Source organism: Hoplias malabaricus, chromosome 18 (genome assembly GCF_029633855.1).
Source record: "Hoplias malabaricus isolate fHopMal1 chromosome 18, fHopMal1.hap1, whole genome shotgun sequence".
NCBI lineage: Eukaryota > Metazoa > Chordata > Actinopteri > Characiformes > Erythrinidae > Hoplias > Hoplias malabaricus.
Window position 1 is genome coordinate 35,223,665 of NC_089817.1, and position 20,430 is coordinate 35,244,094.

The window sequence follows — 20,430 nt, forward strand, 5'->3', positions numbered from 1 at the left end:
ACACACACAGTCAAAGAGTAGGGGAGACTTTGGCTGAAGCTCGTGACACAAAGGGAAATATTCTAAAGGTTCTAAGGCGTCGGGCCTGGTTCTGCGGGATGTTCGCTCTGGTTTCTCTGCTCATGTTCTGGACTTGTTCTGGATCCACAGCTAACGACAACAGCATCAGTGAGATTTATTCATCTCTTTGAATTTTCTTTTCATTTTGTTGTTGATATTTATTTCAAACATTTCTTTATTGTGTTTAAGGTTTCGCCGCGTTTACAGAAAAAGAATTAAGATTTGAATATTATTTCAATATTAATATCAATGTTTTAGATTTCAGGGAGACTGACAGGAAATTGTGTGTGTGTGTATGTGTGTGTGTGTGTGTGTGTGTGTGTGTGTGTGTGTGTATGTGTGTGTGTGTGTGTGTGTGTGTGTGTTAGCCCTGTCTAGAACCTGGTTCTGTTAGCATCAGTCTGAGCTGTAGAGTTAGAGTTAATCAGAATCAGATTATTGTCTCTCGGTAAAATCCTAACATTCTCCTCAGGTGAAGTGTGTAAACATTTATAAATAATCTACATCACAGTATAAAGAATTCAGCGCTGTGATCCGAATCAGACCTTACTCCAGGATGTGTCACAACTATCAGCGCTAATCTGACCCTGTTGCTAATTTGACCCAGGTGTTTATTAAACCCTGCTATTAATCTGACCCTGGCACTAATCTGATCCTGGCACTAATCTGACCCTGGCACTAATCTGACCCTGTTGCTAATTTGACCCAGGTGTTTATTAGACCCTGGCACTAATCTGACCCTGGCACTAATCTGACCCTGGCACTAATCTGACCCTGTTGCTAATTTGACCCAGGTGTTTATTAGACCCTGGCACTAATCTGACCCTGGCACTAATCTGATCCTGGCACTAATCTGACCCTGGCACTAATCTGGCCCTGGTGCTAATTTGACCCAGGTGTTTATTAAACCCTGCTATTAATCTGACCCTGGCACTAATCTGACCCTGTTGCTAATTTGACCCAGGTGTTTATTAGACCCTGGCACTAATCTGACCCTGGCACTAATCTGATCCTGGCACTAATCTGACCCTGGCACTAATCTGACCCTGTTGCTAATTTGACCCAGGTGTTTATTAGACCCTGGCACTAATCTGACCCTGGCACTAATCTGATCCTGGCACTAATCTGACCCTGGCACTAATCTGGCCCTGGTGCTAATTTGGCCCTGGTGCTAAACTACCCTGGTGTTAATCTAACACTAATGTTGAACAGGCACTGATGCTAATCTGACCTTGGTGTTATTCTGACCCTGGTCCTAATCTGGCCCTGGTGTTAATCTGACACAGGTTTTATACAGGCACTGATGCTAATTTGGCAGTGTTGCTAATCTGACCCTGGTTTTATTCTGACCTTGTTATTAATCTAGCACTGGTGTTCATCTGACCCTGGTGTTATTCTGACCCTGGTCCTAATCGGCCTCTGGTGTTAATCTAACCCTGGTTTTATTCTGACCCTGTTATTAATCTGGCCCTGGTGCTAATCTTACCCTGGTGTTATTCTGACCTGGTGCTAATCTGGCCCTGGTGCTAATCTGACCCTGGTGTTACTCTGTCCCTGGTGTTGATCTGACACTGGTGTTATACAGGTACTGATGCTAATCTGGCCCTGGTGGTAATCTGACCCTGGTTTTATTCTGACCCTGTTATTAATCTAGCACTGGTGCTAATCTGACCCTGGTGTTATTCTGACACCGGTCCTAATCTGGCCCTGGTGCTAATCTGACCCTGGTGTTATTCTGACCCTTTTATTAATCTAGCCCCGGTGCTAATCTGACCCTGGTGTTATTCTGACCTTGTTGTTAATCTAGCACTGGTGCTAATCTGACCCTGGTGTTATTCTGACACCGGTCCTAATCTGGCCCTGGTGCTAATCTGACCCTGGTGTTATTCTGACCTTGTTGTTAATCTAGCCCCGGTGCTAATCTGACCCTGGTGTTATTCTGACCTTGTTGTTAATCTAGCACTGGTGCTAATCTGACCCTGGTGTTATTCTTACCCTGGTCCTAATCTGGCCTTGGTGCTAATCTTACCCTGGTGTTATTCTGACCCTTTTATTAATGTAGCCCTGGTGCTAATCTGACCTTGGTGATACTCTGTCCCTGGTGTTAATCTGACACTGGTTTAATACATGCACGGATGCTAATCTGATCCTTGTGTTATTCTGACCCTGGTCCTAATCTGACCTGTTGCTAAACTGACCCTGGTGCTAAACTGACCCTGGTGTTACTTTGTCCCTGCTGTTAATCTGACACAGGTTTTATACAGGCACTGATGGCAATCTGGCCGTGTTGCTAATCTGACCATGGTGTTATTCTGACCCTGTTATTAATCTGGCCCAGGTGCTAATCTGACCCTGGTGTTACTCTGTCCCTGGTGTTATTCTGACCTGGTGCTAATCTGGCCTTTGTGTTAATCTAACCCTCATTGTGGGGTCACCCTCTCATTGTGGGGTTGAGCTGTTATATTGAGCAAGGGAATAATGGGCTGTTCTCTGATTTAACTCAAAACTTTAGCATTATTATCTTTATACAGTAACGTTATTTTTCTTGATCAGGTATAACGTGTCTGGTGATAAATTTGGAATATGTGAACTGTTCCTGGGATGAAGGTGGGGTTCCTCAGGAGAGCTACATCTTCAAGAGCAGGTGGGTGAGCTTCTACACTCTTAATTCACTTTAAATTGTTAGTTCTCTACAGAAACGAACCAATCAGACACAGAGAGACTGTTTACAGTTGTGTGACTTGTTTCATGTCTGAGCGCTGACACCTAGTGGCCTGCTCTATGGGAGAAGAATTTTATGGAATGAATATGAAAGTTCGTAGCCTATCTTTCAGGGGTAAACAGGGCTGGATGATTATGGTCAAAAATTGTATCACAATATATTTTTTAGTTTTGGTCGATGTGATATAATTCTGATGTCAATGAGAGCAATTTAAAGCCACAGAATCATTTTTAAAGATGTGGGGATGTGAGGAGGAGGAGGGGGAGGAAGTGTGAGCTGCTGAAAATAACCCTAAAAGAGACCTTGAACTGAATGTCAGTCAGTGACAGATGCTGTAAATAATGTATAGCGAAATATTGGACGATTACTGAAACATTTTCTGTTGCAATACAAACTGATGTTGAGTTATTGTCCAGCCCACAGTTCACCTCCCTACATGAAACGGCAGGTGTAAAACTGGTGTGTGTGTGTGTGTGTGTGTGTGTGTGGATCTCAGGTTTGAGGCGGATAAAGCGCTCTCGGAGTGTCCGGATTATCTGAAGGTGGGCGAGGTCGCGGTGGGCTGCAGAGTGCTGTACAATGAGATGAAGTCTCAGAGATTTGAAATGTTTTATGCCTTGCTTTCCCGCGCTGATGGAACTAACGTGTATGAGTACAGCAAACGCCTCTTAAACGAGGGTAAGAACATATACACATCACATCCACCAGGGGGCACTGTCTGGTCAGCCTCATTTCAATGTTAAACACATTCCCCACATGGGGGCGCTGTTTTTATGTCGTATAAGCTCTAAACTTTGTCAGATGACGTTATGGAAGCTGAACTAAGGTGGTTGCTGTCTGTAATTAGACCTGGAGATGCTGAGGTGTGTTGTTCTCTCTGTTCTGTTCTGTTCTGTTCGATTCTCTTCGCTTCTCAGTGAAGCTGGACCCCCCGAGCAACCTCAGCCTGGAGATGAAAAAACCGGAGTTGTGGTTCTACTGGAACACAACCACCAGAACCAAATCTCAGTGTAAAGAGTCTCAGGTCCGATACAAGATCAACAACAAAGACTGGCAGGTAAATAGTTCCTCTGTCCACCAGAGGGGGACGACACACACTTCCTCATAACACCCAAAACAATCGACTGGAGAAGGAGCAGCCTATCGTTTTTCCATTTAGTGCTTCTTTACGATATAAAACAGCAGTTAAACTGACACCTAGTGGTCTGGATGTATCGAATAACATACTAAACCTGGACTCGGGGGTGGCACACAGGGATGGCAGAGTGGCAGTGTTCTTAATTCGTCTAGTCCCTACTCGACTCGCTCTGAACCACGAGAGAACAGCCACTAAACAAGAACCCGCTTCCAGAACCAGGACCTGATTCACCTGGTGGAGGTCCAGTCGAGTGGAGACCCTGCGGTGGAAGAGCACCGTTAGAAGACTCTGAATCTTTTTATTTCTGTGGTCAGGAAACGGTCCAGAGACAGGTTTTTATCGTAGCGTTGTCTCGGTGTGTGGTGTTGTCCTCAGGTCGAGAAGGCGAACGGGGCGCAGAACATGTTCAATTTGCCGTTCCCCAGTGAGCAGAGTGTGTACGAGTTCCAGGCCAGGGTCCACATGTCCGTAGTCTGCGGTGAGTCAAACCACTGGAGCACATGGAGCGAGTCAGTGACCTGGAGATCATTGAAGAACAACAACGACACAGGTACACACACACACACACACACACACACCAATACTCTACACACATGTGCAGTTTTTACATGTCTCCCCCTGTTCCTCGGCGCTCAGGACCCCCACAGAGCAGGTGTGATGTGGTGGTGGATCATTCTCAGCGCTGCAGTGACACTGACGTGGTGGTGGTGTGTTAGTGTGTGTTGTGCTGGTGTAGAGTGGATCAGACACAGCAGTGCTGCTGGAGTTTTTAAACCCGGTGTCCACTCTCTGTCCACTCTGTGAGACACTCTTCCCTCGTTGGTCCACCTTGTAGATGTAGAGTCAGAGACAGTAGCTCATCTGTCGCTGCACAGTGTGTGTCGCTCGTCCTCTAGTCCTTCATCAGTGACACAGGACGCTGTCGGCTGGACGCGGCCCTCAGAGCGCTGGGGTTAGGGTTAGTAAGCGCTAACTGTGGGGTTAGCAAACTGTTCCCAGTCCAGTGACACCGAGGGGTTTAAAGGAAATTCCCAGTGTTCTACGAAGTGTCCAAGTCTAGTCCACAGGCTCAGTGTTAATGTGTAGGCCACTGTCTCGCTGTCAGATTAACCCCTGACCTGTCCATGTCTTGTGTGTTCTAGACTCCCAGAACGGTTCTTCTCTTGCTCCAATGGTTCTGTACGTTGTAGGTGGCATCGTGGTCCTGATCGTTCTGACCTGTCTGCTCCTCCACAGCGAGAGGTTCGTACCTTAATCAATAAACCAATCAGCTTTGCCCTTTAAGCTCACGCTGGGCACTGGGATGCTATGCTCATGTGCAGCTGCTCAGGTTTTGTTTGTAATTGTGTTGAAGGAATCAGGAATTTGTCTCATTCTCACTCTGCATCTCCACTCTCTGTCTGTCTGTGTTTGTCTGTGTTTGTCTGTCTGTCTGTGTCTGTGTTTGTCTGTGTTTGTCTGTCTGTCTGTGTCTGTGTCTGTCTCTGTCTGTCTGTGTCTGTCTCTGTCTGTCTGTCTGTGTCTGTGTCTGTCTCTGTCTGTCTGTGTCTGTCTCTGTCTGTCTGTGTTTGTCTGTGTTTGTCTGTCTGTCTGTGTCTGTGTCTGTCTGTCTGTGTTTGTCTGTCTCTGTCTGTGTTTGTCTGTCTGTCTCTGTCTGTCTGTGTTTGTCTGTCTGTGTTTGTCTGTTTGTCTCTGTCTGTCTGTGTCTCTGTCTGTCTCTGTCTGTGTTTGTCTGTCTCTGTCTGTGTTTGTCTGTCTGTGTCTGTCTCTGTCTGTGTCTGTCTCTGTCTGTGTTTGTCTGTCTGTGTCTGTCTCTGTCTGTGTCTGTCTGTCTCTGTCTGTGTTTGTCTGTCTGTCTCTGTCTGTGTCTGTCTGTCTCTGTCTGTGTTTGTCTGTCTGTGTCTCTGTCTGTCTGTGTTTGTCTGTCTCTGTCTGTCTGTCTGTGTCTGTCTCTGTCTGTCTGTGTTTGTCTGTCTCTGTCTGTGTTTGTCTGTCTCTGTCTGTCTGTGTCTGTCTGTTTCTGTCTGTGATTGTCTGTCTCTGTCTGTCTGTGTTTGTCTGTCTGTGTCTGTCTCTGTCTGTGTCTGTCTGTCTCTGTCTGTGTTTGTCTGTCTGTGTCTCTGTCTGTCTCTGTCTGTGTCTGTCTGTCTCTGTCTGTGTTTGTCTGTCTGTGTCTCTGTCTGTCTCTGTCTGTGACTGTCTGTCTCTGTCTGTGTCTGTCTGTCTGTGTCTCTGTCTGTCTCTGTCTGTCTCTGTCTGTGTCTGTCTGTCTCTGTCTGTCTGTGTTTGTCTGTCTGTGTTTGTCTGTCTGTATCTGTCTCTGTCTGTCTGTGTTTGTCTGTCTCTGTCTGTGTTTGTCTGTCTGTCTCTGTCTGTGTCTGTCTGTCTGTCTGTGTTTGTCTGTCTGTGTCTCTGTCTGTCTCTGTCTGTCTGTGTCTCTGTCTGTCTGTGTTTGTCTGTCTGTGTTTGTCTGTCTGTGTTTGTCTGTCTCTGTCTGTGTCTATCTCTGTCTGTGTTTGTCTGTCTGTGTCTGTCTCTGTCTGTGTCTGTCTGTGTTTGTCTGTGTTTGTCTGTCTCTGTCTGTGTTTGTCTGTCTGTCTCTGTCTCTGTCTGTCTGTCTGTGTCTCTGTCTGTCTCTGTCTGTCTGTGTCTCTGTCTGTCTCTGTCTGTGTCTGTCTGTGTTTGTCTGTCTGTGTCTGTCTCTGTCTGTGTTTGTCTGTCTGTGTCTGTGTCTGTCTCTGTCTGTCTGTGTTTGTCTGTCTCTGTCTGTGTTTGTCTGTCTGTCTCTGTCTCTGTCTGTCTGTCTGTGTCTCTGTCTGTCTCTGTCTGTCTGTGTCTCTGTCTGTCTCTGTCTGTGTCTGTCTGTGTTTGTCTGTCTGTGTCTGTCTCTGTCTGTGTTTGTCTGTCTGTGTCTGTGTCTGTCTCTGTCTGTCTGTGTTTGTCTGTCTCTGTCTGTCTGTGTTTGCCTGTCTGTGTCTGTCTCTGTCTGTCTGTGTTTGTCTGTCTCTGTCTGTCTGTGTTTGTCTGTCTGTGTCTGTGTCTGTCTGTGTCTGTCTCTGTCTGTGTCTGTCTGTGTTTGTCTGTCTCTGTCTGTCTGTGTCTGTCTCTGTCTGTGTTTGTCTGTGTCTGTCTGTGTTTGTCTGTCTGTGCCTGTCTCTGTCTGTGTTTGTCTGTCTCTGTCTGTCTGTGTTTGTCTGTCTGTGTCTGTCTCTGTCTGTGTTTGTCTGCCTGTGTCTGTGTTTGTCTGTGTCTGTGTTTGTCTGTGTCTGTCTGTGTCTGTCTCTGTCTGTGTTTGTCTGCCTGTGTCTGTGTTTGTCTGTGTCTGTGTTTGTCTGTGTCTGTCTGTTGTTTCAGGATGAGGGTGATCCTGGTGCCCGTTGTTCCGGGTCCAGGGAAAACTTTAATGGATCTCATCGATAACTACGACGGCAATGTGGAGGTAGCTCAGCTTTTATCGGTCTAATATAGTTTTTTGTTTTTCAATCTACTATTTTTTCAGTTTTTTTATAATGTTTTTCTTTTTACCTTTTTTCTGTTTTTTTAAGTTTATTTCATGTGTTTTTCTCTGTTTTTCTCTGTTAATCTCTCGGTAGGAAACATTGATTTCTGGTTAAAAGATGAGTTGCTTTTTTCAAAAATAGCTCAGTTCTGAGAGTCAGCGAGATTATGATTAAGATTAAGATTAAGACTCTCACAGTTTGAGAAGCTCTTTCTGAGCTGAGCTTATCCTCTTCTCTTTGCCCTTTAAGTTTCCGGTCTTTAATTTTGCTGAAGAGTGGTTCCTGTCGCTGAGGGCGGCTGGGTTTACTGTAATGGTGTATGTGTTTATTCTAAAGGTCACTGATCTGCTTTAACCGTGTGTTGTTGTTCAGAGGAGTTCAGTGTGTGTTGGTAAATCAGAGGCTGGTTCTGCGTGAGGATGTGGAGTCTCTGGACAGTTGTAGATGGTTCTGATTGTCTGCTCTCCATCGGCTCCCGTTCATGTTGAAGTCACTGATCGTGTCCTGTATGTCACTGTCCTCTGGTTGTCCCCTGGTCTCATGTCTGTCTCTGTCCCACAGCGGTGGCTGAGTATCTCCAAAGAGTTTCAGGACGGGTTCAAGCCCAACTTCGCCGAGCGTCCGTGTCCGGTCCGAGAGTACAAACTCCTGCACCAGAACAGCTCCGACAGCGAGGCCTCTCTCTCCACCTTCACCGACGTCTCCTCCGAATATCAGCCCATGCACAGCTACACTTCCGCCTCCACGCTGTCGGCCACGCCCACCCAGAACCCCGACGCCATGCCCCTTGAGACCACCCAGGCCACGCCCACTGAGCCCATGCCCGTTGAAACCACGCAGGCCGTGCCCAGTGCCCCCAGCGTCCTGTAACTCTGCAGCCTGCGCCCCAAAGCAAAAAAATCGCTCGATATATATATTCATGAAATATGCAAATGAGGCTGAGATAGTAGTAGCAGCACAGTCCTCCTGCAGCATCCAGCGGCGCGGCAGAGGAACCCAACACAGCTGGATAAACATCTGGGAATTAAAATAGGATGATGTCATCATGTGCTGCCATCCCGTCAGCTACTGGTGTTACACACTCGCTGTGACTGATCTATGTCATAAGTGCTTTAGAAGCAGTTTGAAGGTGGAAATGAGCTGCATGTAACACATTAAAAATATATAATTTTATAATTGCATTTTTTAAAATGAAAAAACCTTAAATATTAAACATTTCATTTATAACCTCTAAAAATGGCTAAAAAAGGATTTGTATTTTTCTGAACTGTTTGTATTCTTTTTATTTTTATTACCTGCTTTTATACACTGTGTGCTGAACTTTTAAAGTGTTTTTTTACAAAAGACCCACTCGGCGAAAGTTCCACCTTAAACAAAGAGGGATCTGTATTTCATATTTTTATAAATAAGTTTCCTGTAATCAGTGTCTAAAACATGTGGCTAAAGCACGTTTATGATTTCATTAATGATAGTGTTCAGGTTGTTAGCATGCTAACATCTATGTTAGCTCAAAGGCTAAAGACACATCACTCACACACACACACACACACACTGCTGCCAACCACACATTCTCCATGTTTTTTTCAGTGTTCACCAGTATTTACTCAGTACTAACACAGAATTAATTTCATTTGATGCTTGTTTACAGTATTTTTTAGCGTGTTATCAAACATTAGCTTGCTATCTCTACTAACAGAGGAATCACAATCTCCAGGTCTTCTCCTGTACTTTAGAAAGTGTACAAAAACAAGCACAGTCATGTTTTCAGAATTGTTTTTCAATGTGATTCTGAAGTATCGATACTTATGATATCGCTAATGCACACACACACACACACGCTAACCTGGCTAATCACTGTATTTAAATGAAACGCTGCTGCAGTTTGTTTCAGAAACAGAAATTGTCTCAGAGAGAGTGGTTACTACATTGTCATTATTAGAGCAGGTGCAGACTTGGATTTGCTGTTGGTTCTATCCAAAAGGAGGTTCTTTAGAGAACCATGTTATCCATGTTCTCAGTCGTACGAATGTGAACAGCCTTCCTAAAGTTTACAGAACCTTCACACAACGTAAAGAACCCTGTTCTTCATGTGATGAGTGTCAGAGATATCATCTAAAAGTCTTCACTGAACTGAGAACGCTCCTCCTGTGGCTTTACTCACAACCTCATGTTTAGAAGTCTGTTTTTATTCTTTATATTTATTCTTTATATGACGCTGACGGTGTTACAGCTCTGATCTAATGCTTTGTAAATATTCTCTTCTGTTTAAACGTGCCTCTGCTCTGAAATATTAACGTTTCAGTAATCAATAATAAAGGCCCAATACTGAATTGTGAATTCTTCTGTGGCTGAATGTGAATGAAGCATCTACTTTAGAGGCGGCTGAGACAGAACTGGGGCGATTTATTCACCTCCTGTAAGACCTTTATCCAGATTAGGACTGGTGCCCCCTGCAGAGCCACTGTGGTTTTTGTCTCACGGTTCTTGTTCCTGTTCTGCTTTCTGTTCCTGTTTTTTTAGGGTTCTGAGCACTACAGCGCAAGGAAACCTACTATAATTGGGATTATTTTGGTTCTGTCACCTATGTGTTTTCGAAATGTTCAAGAGGGGGCGGAGCCTGTGCAGCAGTGGTTCAGGCAGGGGGCGGAGCCTGTGCAGTAGTGGTTCAGGCAGGGGGCGGAGTCTGTGCAGCAGTGGTTCATACAAGAGGAGGAGCCTGTGCAGCAGTGGTTCAGGCAGGGGGCGGGGTCTGTGCAGCAGTGGTTCATACAAGAGGAGGAGCCTGTGCAGCAGTGGTTCAGGCAGGGGGCGGAGCAGAAAGAAGAGATTGCAGGACCTTTCTTAAATGTAGTATTATTATTTATTCAGTTAAAGCATGCCATCTACAGGCAGCATGCCGTCATTACACTTCAGATACGGCACATTTCAGTGTGAGAGCAGTCACTGAACCTCTCTAAAAACACAGAAACACTGAGGCCTCGCACGGAACGGGAAATCAACCAAAAACGAAGAGCTGTGTAATTTTAATTGATTTTAAAAATGAATTTTTAAAGAACAATTGCTAAAAAATAAATTTAAAAATGAAAGTGTAAATTTTATCCGAGTTGATCTTCATACTGTTTCCTGAAACAGTCTCCCGCCGGAAAAAAATCCCAACAACGTTCCTGATACATCTTCCACACATAGGACTCCTGAGAGAGAGAGAGAGAGCAGGAAGTATTCACATGCCTTTAGTTCTAATTATTTTAGTGTAGTGAGTGTAGTACTTTGAATATGAGTGAGTGTGTGTGTATGTGTGTGTGTCTGTGTGTGTGTGTGTCTGTGTGTGTGTGTCTGTGTGTGTGTGTGTTATACCTGTCCAGTGTGTTCTGTCTCATCTTTGTTTATCAGGTACATCAGGAAGAATCTGCAACAGAGCAATACAACTTTAAGCGTATCTGTATGAGTGTGAGTGTGTGTGTGTGTGTGTGTGTGTGTGAGTGTGTGTGAGTGAGTGTATGTGTGTGTTGAACTCACAGGTAGTTGGCCAGGTTGTGCTCCTCTAAAGTGTGCGTCTCAAAACCATGTGGAGTCGTGTCGAAGTAATCGCTCCCAATTCCACAAATGAAACACTTGGTCTGTGGAGAAAGTTCAGACTCAGTTACACACTGCCCCCTGCGTACACTGAGACCGTGGAGACACTCTGAAGATGTGTGTACTGTGTGCTTTAGGGATCAGTGAGCAGAACAAGCAGTCGGTACATGTTCAGTGCAGATGCAGCATCACAGCTTCCACTCTGCCCTGGAGGTAAAGAGCATGAGGGGAATAGAAGCCCTCTGTCAGTCGACAGTGTTGTGATGGTCACTAACGTAAAGATGGAGCTGTAGTGGGCGTTACAGGGTTAAAGAAGCAGTGACTGAGGTGAGGTGTAGACAGGTGCTGGATGCTGTACCTCCATGTCCTCCTTCACCTGCTCCTGCTGATCCCTCAGCTCCCCGAATGCATCAATGATCAGACCTGCACACACACACACACACAGAGAGCACACTAAGGGTTAATCTCACCACTTTCCCTGTAGTGTTGTGAAGTGTGAGGGCGACATGGCTCTTCAAACGGAGATGTCTCAGAGTCCCGCTCCAAACGGAGGGTTCTGACGCCTTGTGAATCAGCGGCGAGACGCTGCGCAGCGCCCAGAGAGACCCACAGGTGTCAGTGTTTCCTCCTTTAAACTCTATGACCCCCAGTGTATTACCTGAGTTTAATGTAGTTTCAGTGGATTTTGGCCCCTTACTGAGGTCTTTGGAGATAGCTGTAAATGTACAGTTCCACCTTAAATAATAAAGAACATTTAAGGTGGAACTGAACAGAACTCTGCAGAATGAGAATCTGAGCTGAGCTCCATGTCACAGAAGAGTGAGGAGAGGGAGGTAATCTCTGATTGTGGAACTCTTCTGAAGGAGAATGAGGCTCTAAATGTAACTAAAGTCCAGCAGCTCCTCTGATATCACTGCAGACTGGTGCAGAGCTGCTACAGAGGATGCAGAGAGCTACTATGGACGCCGGAGATTGAGGACATCCTGCAGGACTGTTTTGCTACAACAGATTGGGATGTGTTTAAAGCTGCAGCCACTATAGAGGACTATACTGTCAACATACAGGACTATGCCGAGCACGTGTCTGGTTACATCAGCACTTGTGTGGACAACGTCGTGCCCACCATACAGGTGAAGAGGTTCCCCAACCAGAAGACCTGGATCAACAGTCAGGTACGACACATGCTGCAGGCTCACTCTCTGGCATTAACTGCAAGTCCTCAGAGCATGTGCCAATGAGTTAGCTGATGTTCTCACCTCCATTTTCAACCTGTCCCTCAGCCAGATCATCGTTCCAACCTGCTACAAAACCACAACCATCATCCCCCTCCCCAAGAACCCCCCCCCCCCCCACACACACACACACACACACACACCTGCCTGAATGACGACAGGCCAGTGGCACTCACTCCGATCATTATGAAGTGCTTTGAGAGAGTGGTGCTGACCCACATCCAGCGCAGTATACCAGATACCCTGGACCCCCTGCAGTACGCCTACCGTGCCAACAGATCCACCTCGGATTGCATCGCTGCTGCCCTCCACTATTCTCTCTCTCACCTGGAAAGTAAAGACTCCTATATCAGGATGCTCTTTGTGGACTATAGTTCCGCCTTTAACACGGTCATCCGTCACAAACTTAGCCACAAACTGTCCACACTCAGCCTGCACTGGCTTTTGGACTTCCTGACTGGAAGGCCCCAGTCCGTCCCAGGGTTGGCAACAGGACTTCAGCCAGTATCACTGCCTACACTGGGGTTCCACAGGGATGTGTCCTCAGACCCATCCTCTACACCCTGTTCACCCATGACTGTGTCGCCTATCACAAGGACAACATCATCCTCAAGTTTGCAGACGACACTGCAGTGATAGGACGCATCACTAATGGAGATGAAGAGGCCTACAGGAGGGAGGTGACCGGGCTGGTAGCATGGTGTGAGGACAACAACCTCACCCTCAACACGGACAAGAAGAAGGAGCTGATAGTGGATGTGAGGAAAAAGAAAAGACCTATCAGCCACTGTTCATTCGGGAGCTTGAAGTGGGCGTCCTGGGCGTCCACATCAGTGAGGACTTCGCATAGACATTGAACACCATGCACCTGGTCAAAAAGGCTCAGCAGCGGTTGTATTTCCTGGGGAGGCTGAGAAAATTTGAGATGTCACCCAGAAATTTTTATAGCTGTGTCATCGACAGCCTCCTGACCAGCTGTATCACCGTGTTCAGATTAAACGCAGAGGCTTCTCTTGTGTCTTACAGTCCGTGATCTAGTTTCCTGGGGTGAAATACAGGAGTGGACTCACCCTGGATGATGGCGAGGAGGATGACGATGACAAAGAAGAAGAAGGTGATGTCGAAAACCACACGATAGAGTTCATACTCGTCACCTGCAGGATCCTCGATCTCATCCCCTATCCCCCCACCTGCCCTCACCCCGACATACATGTGGAACAGGTAACACTGAGAGAGAGAGAGAGAGAGAGAGAGAGAGAGAGAGAGAGAGAAGAGAGAGAGAGAAGAGAGAGAGAGAGAGGGAGAGAGAGAGAGAGAGAGAGAGAGAGAAGAGAGAGAGAGAGAGAGAGAGAGAGAGAGAGAGAGAGAGAGAGAGAGAGAGAGAGAGAGAGAGAGAGAGAGAGAGAAGAGAGAGAGAGAGGGAGAGGAGAGAGAGAGAGAGAGAGAGAGAGAGAGAGAGAGAGAGAAGAGAGAGAGAGAGGGAGAGGAGAGAGAGAGAGAGGGAGAGGAGAGAGAGAGAGAGAGAGAGAGAGAAGAGAAAGAGAGAAAAGAGAGAGAGAGAAATGAGAGAGAGAGAGAAGAAGAGGGAGAGAGAGAGGAGAGAGAGAGAGAAGAGAGAGAGAGAAGAGAAAGAGAAAAGAGAGAGAGAAGAGAGAGAGAGAAGAAGAAGAAGAGGGAGAGAGAGAAGAGAGAGAGAAGAGAAAGAGAGAAAAGAGAGAGAGAAGAAAGAGACAGAAATGAGAGAGAGAGAGAAGAAGAGAGAGAGAGAGAAGAGGAAGAGAGAAAAGACAGAGAGAAGAGAGAGAGAAATCAGAGAGAGAGAGAGAGAAGAGAGAGAAATCAGAGAGAGAGAAGATAAAGAGAAAAGAGAGAGAGAAGAGAGAGAGAAAAGAGAGAGAGAAAATTAGAGAGAGAGAGAAGAGGGAGAGAGAGAAGAGGGAGAGAGAGAGTGGGAGAGAGAGAGAGAGAGAGAGAGAAGCACACTATTCATAAATCCAGTTATTATACAATTATTCATTATTGAGGAGGCGAGGGACTCACGGTCATCATGTCGTCACACTTCATGTCCGGCTCATCCTCATCTTCACTTTTATTGTAGAATTTACGGAAGAAATTGAAGGCCACAACAGTGTAGAGATACACGACCACCGCCAGCAGACCTACGGTCATCATCAGCTACACACACACACACACACACACAAACACACACACACACAGCTACAGAACTGCTCAACTGAATTCGATTAACGATTAAATCTTCTGATGCTCCACATTCTTCCAAACTGCTGCTAATACAGCATCACCGGAGCTCAACACGCTTGGAGGAGAGCCCTAACAGCCCAGAAGGAAGGCCCTCTCCCCATCTCTAGCGTCGTCCTGCGAGCGTGTACCTGTTTCCCGTTGTGTGTGACGGAGGAGAGGATGGTGCGGAGGGTTTTGACGCCCATGGCGATGTCCAGCAGGTGGCAGGCGAAGAAGAAGTGGTTGTAGTGACCCAGCAGTGACATCACCGTGTACCACACCAGATACAGGAAGGTCTGCACAACACACAGGACAGGGGGAGGGGCTTCACTCAGACCCAATCAGAAATAATCAGTTAAATACAGAATGAATAAATTATAATCATCCACAGCATAAGATGTTAATATCCTGTTCCAATCCATTAGAGCTATACACAGGGCCCTCCCCACACAGTTCCTGTCGAGTCCTTCACCTACACTGGTACTATACAAAACCAATCAGAACCAATCAATACAGTACAGAGATAGGTCTTTGCTCTCATCCAATCAGATCGCTCGCTGAGCTATAGCTGCTGAATAAAAGACTTTACTTACGTTGTCTGTGAAGACGACTCCAAATTTCCAGATCTGGTATTTAATATCTACAGCTGTCAACCTGCAACAGAACCCCCCCACACACACACACACCTGTTGTAACTATGGTCACACAGCAGCGTGTGAAAGCTGCGTTTGCATCTGTGCGAGTCAGTACCGTGCCAGCATGGAGTTGTCATGCTCCTCTGGTTTTCTGTCGTTCTGCTGTTTGCTGACGTCCAGAGAAGCCAGGTCCATCCCCAGCAGCTCCGCGATCCGCTCCCTGCCATAGATATCTCCGTATTTATCCAGAACCTGGGGGGACATCAGCAGACTCTGGTCAGAGACGGGACAGGGTTCAGAAATGTGGTCTGTTACAGGCTCGTTACAGGCTCAACCAGACCCTAAATGCTGAGGCCTGGTCAATCCTAAGACTAATGAGTCTGTAAAGAGTCTGTAACAAGTCTGTAACAAGTCTGTAAAGAGTCTGTAACAAGTCTGTAACAAGTCTGTAAGAGACTAATGAGTCTGTAACAAGTCTGTAACGAGTCTGTAACAAGTCTGTAACAAGTCTGTAACAAGTCTGTAAGAGACTAATGAGTCTGTAACAAGTCTGTAACGAGTCTGTAAGAGACTTATGAGTCTGTAAGAGACTAATGAGTCTGTAACAAGTCTGTAAGAGACTAATGAGTCTGTAACGAGCCTGTAACAAGTCTGTAAGAGACTAATGAGTCTGTAACGAGTCTGTAAGAGACTAATGAGTCTGTAACAAGTCTGTAACGAGTCTGTAAGAGACTAATGAGTCTGTAACAAGTCTGTAACGAGTCTGTAACAAGTCTGTAAGAGACTAATGAGACTGTAACAAGTCTGTAACAAGTCTGTAACAAGTCTGTAAGAGACTAATGAGACTGTAACAAGTCTGTAACAAGTCTGTAACGAGTCTGTAACAAGTCTGTAAAAGACTAATGAGACTGTAACAAGTCTGTAAGAGACTAATGAGTCTGTAACAAGTCTGTAACAAGTCTGTAACAAGTCTGTAAGAGACTAATGAGTCTGTAACAAGTCTGTAACGAGTCTGTAAGAGACTAATGAGTCTGTAACAAGTCTGTAACGAGTCTGTAAGAAGTTTGTAAGAGACTAATGAGACTGTAACAAGTCTGTAACAAGTCTGTAACAAGTCTGTAAGAGACTAATGAGTCTGTAAGAGACTAATGAGTCTGTAACAAGTCTGTAACGAGTCTGTAACAAGTCTGTAAGAGACTAATGAGACTGTAACAAGTCTGTAACAAGTCTGTAAGAGACTAATGAGTCTGTAACAAGTCTGTAACGAGTCTGTAAGAGACTAATGAGTCTGTAACAAGTCTGTAACGAGTCTGTAAGAAGTTTGTAAGAGACTAATGAGACTGTAACAAGTCTGTAACAAGTCTGTAACGAGTATGTAACAAGTCTGTAACGAGTATGTAACAAGTCTGTAAGAGACTAATGAGTCTGTAACAAGTCTGTAACGAGTCTGTAAGAGAAACTTACAAACAGTTACAGTCTCAGACACATTCAGAAGAGAGCGGTTCTACAGATTAACTCTCGACGAGGCCACAGCCGTTCACTGAAAACCGTTCCAGGTGACGACATCATGAAGCCGACTGAGAGAACGGAGAGAGTGTGTGAAGCTGTCGTCAAAGCGACAGGGGGCTACTGTGAAGAGTCTAAAGTATAAAACATATTCTGCTTTGTTTAACACTTTGTTGTTCACTACATAATTCCACGTGTTCCTTCATAGTTTTAATGTCTTCCACATTCATTTACAACGGAGAAAATAATAATAAAAAAAAAAACAACGAAAAAACACTAAATGAAAAGATGTCCAAACTTTTGACTGGTGCTGTACATTCACAACATGTGGAAAACGGCCCAAAACAAAGGAAACCCTCCCTGAGTGGGTGTGCTCAAACATTTGCTTGGTACTGTATACACCTGTCTGCGTGTGTGTGTACTAAAATATCTAGTAATAAAATCTGTAAGAAATGGTGTTAAGGAAATGAAAAGTCCTCCAGAGTCTGTCTCTGCTCTTACCTTCCTCTTCACAAACTTGTCCCAGTAGTTGTTTGGATACGAGCTGAACATAAAAACACACACAAACACGTGTTACTCATGAATATGTTTCAGATTAAATGTGTGTGAATGTGTTTAGATAAAACTCTCCAGTATGTGTGTGTGTGTGTGTGTGTGTGTGTGTGTGTGTGTGTAATTGTGTGTGAACTGACGGTGTGTTGAGGACGAGTCTGTCCCACTGTCCTTTAATATCGTCGTCCTCCGGCTGCTCCGTGATGTAAAGACCGTCAAACTCCAGCTTCCTCGCCAGCTCCTTCTCCCTCTTAAAGATCACCAGCGGGATCTACAGCACACAGATCAATACCGCCATCAATAGAGTGATCAGCAGAGGGAGCTACAGCACTGTGTGTGTGTGTTATTTCACCTTGAGGCAGTTGTACCCGATGATGCAGATGAAGGAGATGATGGTGTGGAGCATGGCGAGGAAGGCCAGTGTGGGCTGCATGTATCCCGTACTCTCCTCCAGGAAATAATACACAGGGCCTTCATCATCATCATCATCAACTCCCTCCTCCACTCCGGACCCCTCCATCTCCTCCGCAGAACCTTCAAACAGTCCAGAACCTTCAAACCCCGCAGAGCCCTCAAACTCATCCCCAGGAGGGGAGTCCGACACCTGGACCAAGCATAAACATCAGAATTAAAATGTCGGTCACTTTGTAGTTCTACAGTTACAGGCTGTAGTCCATCTGTGGCTCTGCATACTTTGTTACCCCCCTTCCCCCCTGTTCTTCAGCGCTCAGGACCCCCACAGGGCAGGTGTGATGTGGTGGTGGATCATTCTCAGCGCTGCAGTGACACTGACGTGGTGGTGGTGTGTTAGTGTGTGTTGTGCTGGTGTAGAGTGGATCAGACACAGCAGTGCTGCTGGAGTTTTTAAACCCCTCAGTGTCTGGACCGAGAACAGTCCACCGACCAAAAACATCCAGCCGACAGCGTCCTGTGTCACTGATGAAGGACTAGAGGACGAGCGACACACACTGTGCAGCGACAGATGAGCTACTGTCTCTGACTCTACATCTACAAGGTGGACCAACGAGGGAGGAGTGTCTCACAGAGTGGACAGAGAGTGGACACAGTCTCACATCTCTCACTGACCCGGTAGAAGAGCAGGATGAAATTCAGGGCGAAGGCGATGAACAGAGCCAGGAAGCGGAGGTTGTAGAAGTTCCGTGAGAGATAGTTCTGTGGACGAGATGGAGACAGCCCAGTGAGACCATGTAAACAAAAGAAAACCAGAAATCAAACCGACAGAGCTGAGGACTTCTCTTTCTCTACCATGAATTTATTCCTTTGCACGTCCAGCTCATTCCAAAGCTCAAACCCGTCATTTCTGCTCGATTTCTTCTCTTTCTTTGCTTTGCTGGTCTTCGCCACCTTGTCCTTCTCCTGTGGCTCCTCTGCCTTCACCTCTGTCTCCTTTTCTGCCTTCTCTCCATTCTCAGTGCTGAGGAAACACAGATGAAAATCAAGAGAAGACACAAACACCGATGTGAAGAACTGTCTTAGTAAACAAACACCCGAGAGGTGATGGACATTGGTTTACACAGCGACAATGTTCATGACACAAACAGAAACTGTCCACAATAACCAAGATGACCTGGACTCACTCGGCTTTCTCAGGCTCCGGCGGAGGCTCCTCGACAACTGCAGTCTGTTCGGCTCCAGCTTCTTCTGGCTGCTGGACAATGCAACACACACATCAGATATCACATCGCTCTGGAGAACAGGGACACATTACTGCACTGATGTAGCTCATCATACAGCTATAATCATATGCTCCCAGAGGGAAGGGGATCATTAAAGCCATTCTCTGCTTTGCCTTCTACACGAAAAACAGTCAAGGACTGTTTCTCAGCATGTGTTCTGTTGTGTTATACATCTTTGTGTTCTCCCCGGACGTCATCTTCCACCACACATTACAGTCTGATATTAAAGAACACTGAACCCAATAACAGTTAATGTAATAATGTCCTACCATTTTCCTCTTGGTTAAAGGAGTGCCCTCTGGAGTTGGGGGTTCGATAGGTGTGGTATCTCCCATATCTCCCAGGCCCCCTGGCGTGTCGATGCCAGGGATCTTTCCCACATCTTGTTCAGTGCTCTCCTCATCCTCCTCCTCTCCTCCTGCTGCTTCCATGGAGTCTGTCACCCCTCCGGCCTCCTGCTCCTCTCCTGCTCTGGGTTCTCCTGGAAAGTCTCCATGCACTTCGTCCTGAGTGGGGTCCGGCATGCTGGCAAGGATCTCCGTCACCGTGATGTTCTTAGCTCCTTCCACCAAACTGCCTCCAAACAGAGTGTGCCAGATGAGCAGAAAGAGCCCTTTACAGACACTGTAGATGAAGTGGAAGATGCCCATGAGGATGGTCCAGAGGAAGGTGACCACTCCAACAATGATCTCCTTCAGGGTCATCCTCCTGAGTCTGCGGTACTGTCGGCGGAGGTTACGGAAGGTGAACATCCCGAAAAAGTTGAGGACACTGTTGAGGAAGTCTGCGAAAGCTGAGCTGGATTCTGGCTCGTTGTTTTCTCCTCCACTTTCTTCATCATTCCCTCCTGCTCCTCCTTCTGATCCCTCCACTGGTTCCTCATCAATCTCTCCTTTCTCCTCTTCCTCCTGCTCTGAGATCTGAGAGGCAATGTTCATCTCAAAGATTGTGTCCTCGCAGAAGTTGACAAAGAGCTCCATCTTCTCTGACTCACCACCTTCATTCACCACGTCAAAAATGAACTGTCGCTTGGACTCTCTGACCTGCGGCATCTCCCACTGTCTCCGGTTCACCTCGCTGATCTCAAAGTAAATCCTCTCGATCTTTCTGCTGGCACCCATGATCTCGATACGGCCCAAGAAGGGACGGAAGTAGTTTAGGACGCTCTCAGCCTGCTCCAGAAAGTTCTGGAGCCTAGTGTCATGAGGGACGTGTTCAGACAGGTTTGTCAGAAGGACAGCGATGTTGAAGCCAATGTCTTTGGCCGGTTCCTGAAAGCGAGAGGCAAACTCCTCATAGTTTATCATCTCATTTTCATCTGCTTCAGAGCATGACAGGAGGAACTGGATCTCGGAGGGAGTGTACTGCTTCTGACTGTCCATAGCCTTTTGGAAATCCTTCTTAGAGATCAGACCTCTGGGGTCTGTGACATAATCTCGGAAAGCGTCAGAAGCGACAATGTCTTTGAGCTTCAGGAACATGTCAAAGAACTTGAGGATCATCTCCACATTGCTGGAGGACTCCACCAGCATGTCCACCATCTGACGAGCGATTGTACCATTAACAACGTTACC

The 20,430-nt window shown here is 46.3% G+C and overlaps 2 protein-coding genes across 2 annotated transcripts in view; one reads left to right on the forward strand and one right to left on the reverse strand.

The window, feature by feature from the left end:
• Positions 1-12: 12 nt before the first annotated feature.
• Positions 13-9,735, forward strand: il2rga (interleukin 2 receptor, gamma a). The gene is made up of 8 exons (XM_066651342.1): positions 13-168; positions 2,614-2,704; positions 3,279-3,460; positions 3,700-3,839; positions 4,296-4,470; positions 5,063-5,162; positions 7,275-7,359; positions 7,982-9,735. Exons 1-8 carry the CDS (start codon positions 99-101, stop codon positions 8,288-8,290), a joined length of 1,152 nt encoding a protein of 383 aa, XP_066507439.1. The 5' UTR covers positions 13-98; the 3' UTR covers positions 8,291-9,735.
• Positions 9,736-10,403: 668 nt separating this feature from the next.
• The window catches only part of ryr1a (ryanodine receptor 1a (skeletal)), a 59,433-nt gene continuing 49,406 nt past the window's right edge, over positions 10,404-20,430 (reverse strand). Inside the window, 16 exon segments of the mRNA XM_066650363.1 lie at positions 10,404-10,611; positions 10,775-10,826; positions 10,937-11,037; positions 11,352-11,416; positions 13,296-13,452; positions 14,266-14,400; positions 14,616-14,762; positions 15,060-15,120; positions 15,217-15,353; positions 17,109-17,151; positions 17,300-17,430; positions 17,512-17,763; positions 18,246-18,332; positions 18,426-18,594; positions 18,758-18,828; positions 19,126-20,429. Coding sequence (XP_066506460.1) covers positions 10,516-10,611; positions 10,775-10,826; positions 10,937-11,037; positions 11,352-11,416; positions 13,296-13,452; positions 14,266-14,400; positions 14,616-14,762; positions 15,060-15,120; positions 15,217-15,353; positions 17,109-17,151; positions 17,300-17,430; positions 17,512-17,763; positions 18,246-18,332; positions 18,426-18,594; positions 18,758-18,828; positions 19,126-20,429 — 3,008 coding nt within the window. The 3' untranslated portion in view covers positions 10,404-10,515.

Excerpts from the sequence above, each read along its gene's own strand:
- il2rga (XM_066651342.1), top strand. The coding sequence starts at position 99 with ATGTTCGCTCTGGTTTCTCTGCTCATGTTCTGGACTTGTTCTGGATCC. Across the intron at positions 169-2,613 it reads AGCTAACGACAACAGCATCA|GTATAACGTGTCTGGTGATA; the intron begins GTGAGATTTATT and ends TTTCTTGATCAG. Across the intron at positions 5,163-7,274 it reads CTGCTCCTCCACAGCGAGAG|GATGAGGGTGATCCTGGTGC; the intron begins GTTCGTACCTTA and ends CTGTTGTTTCAG.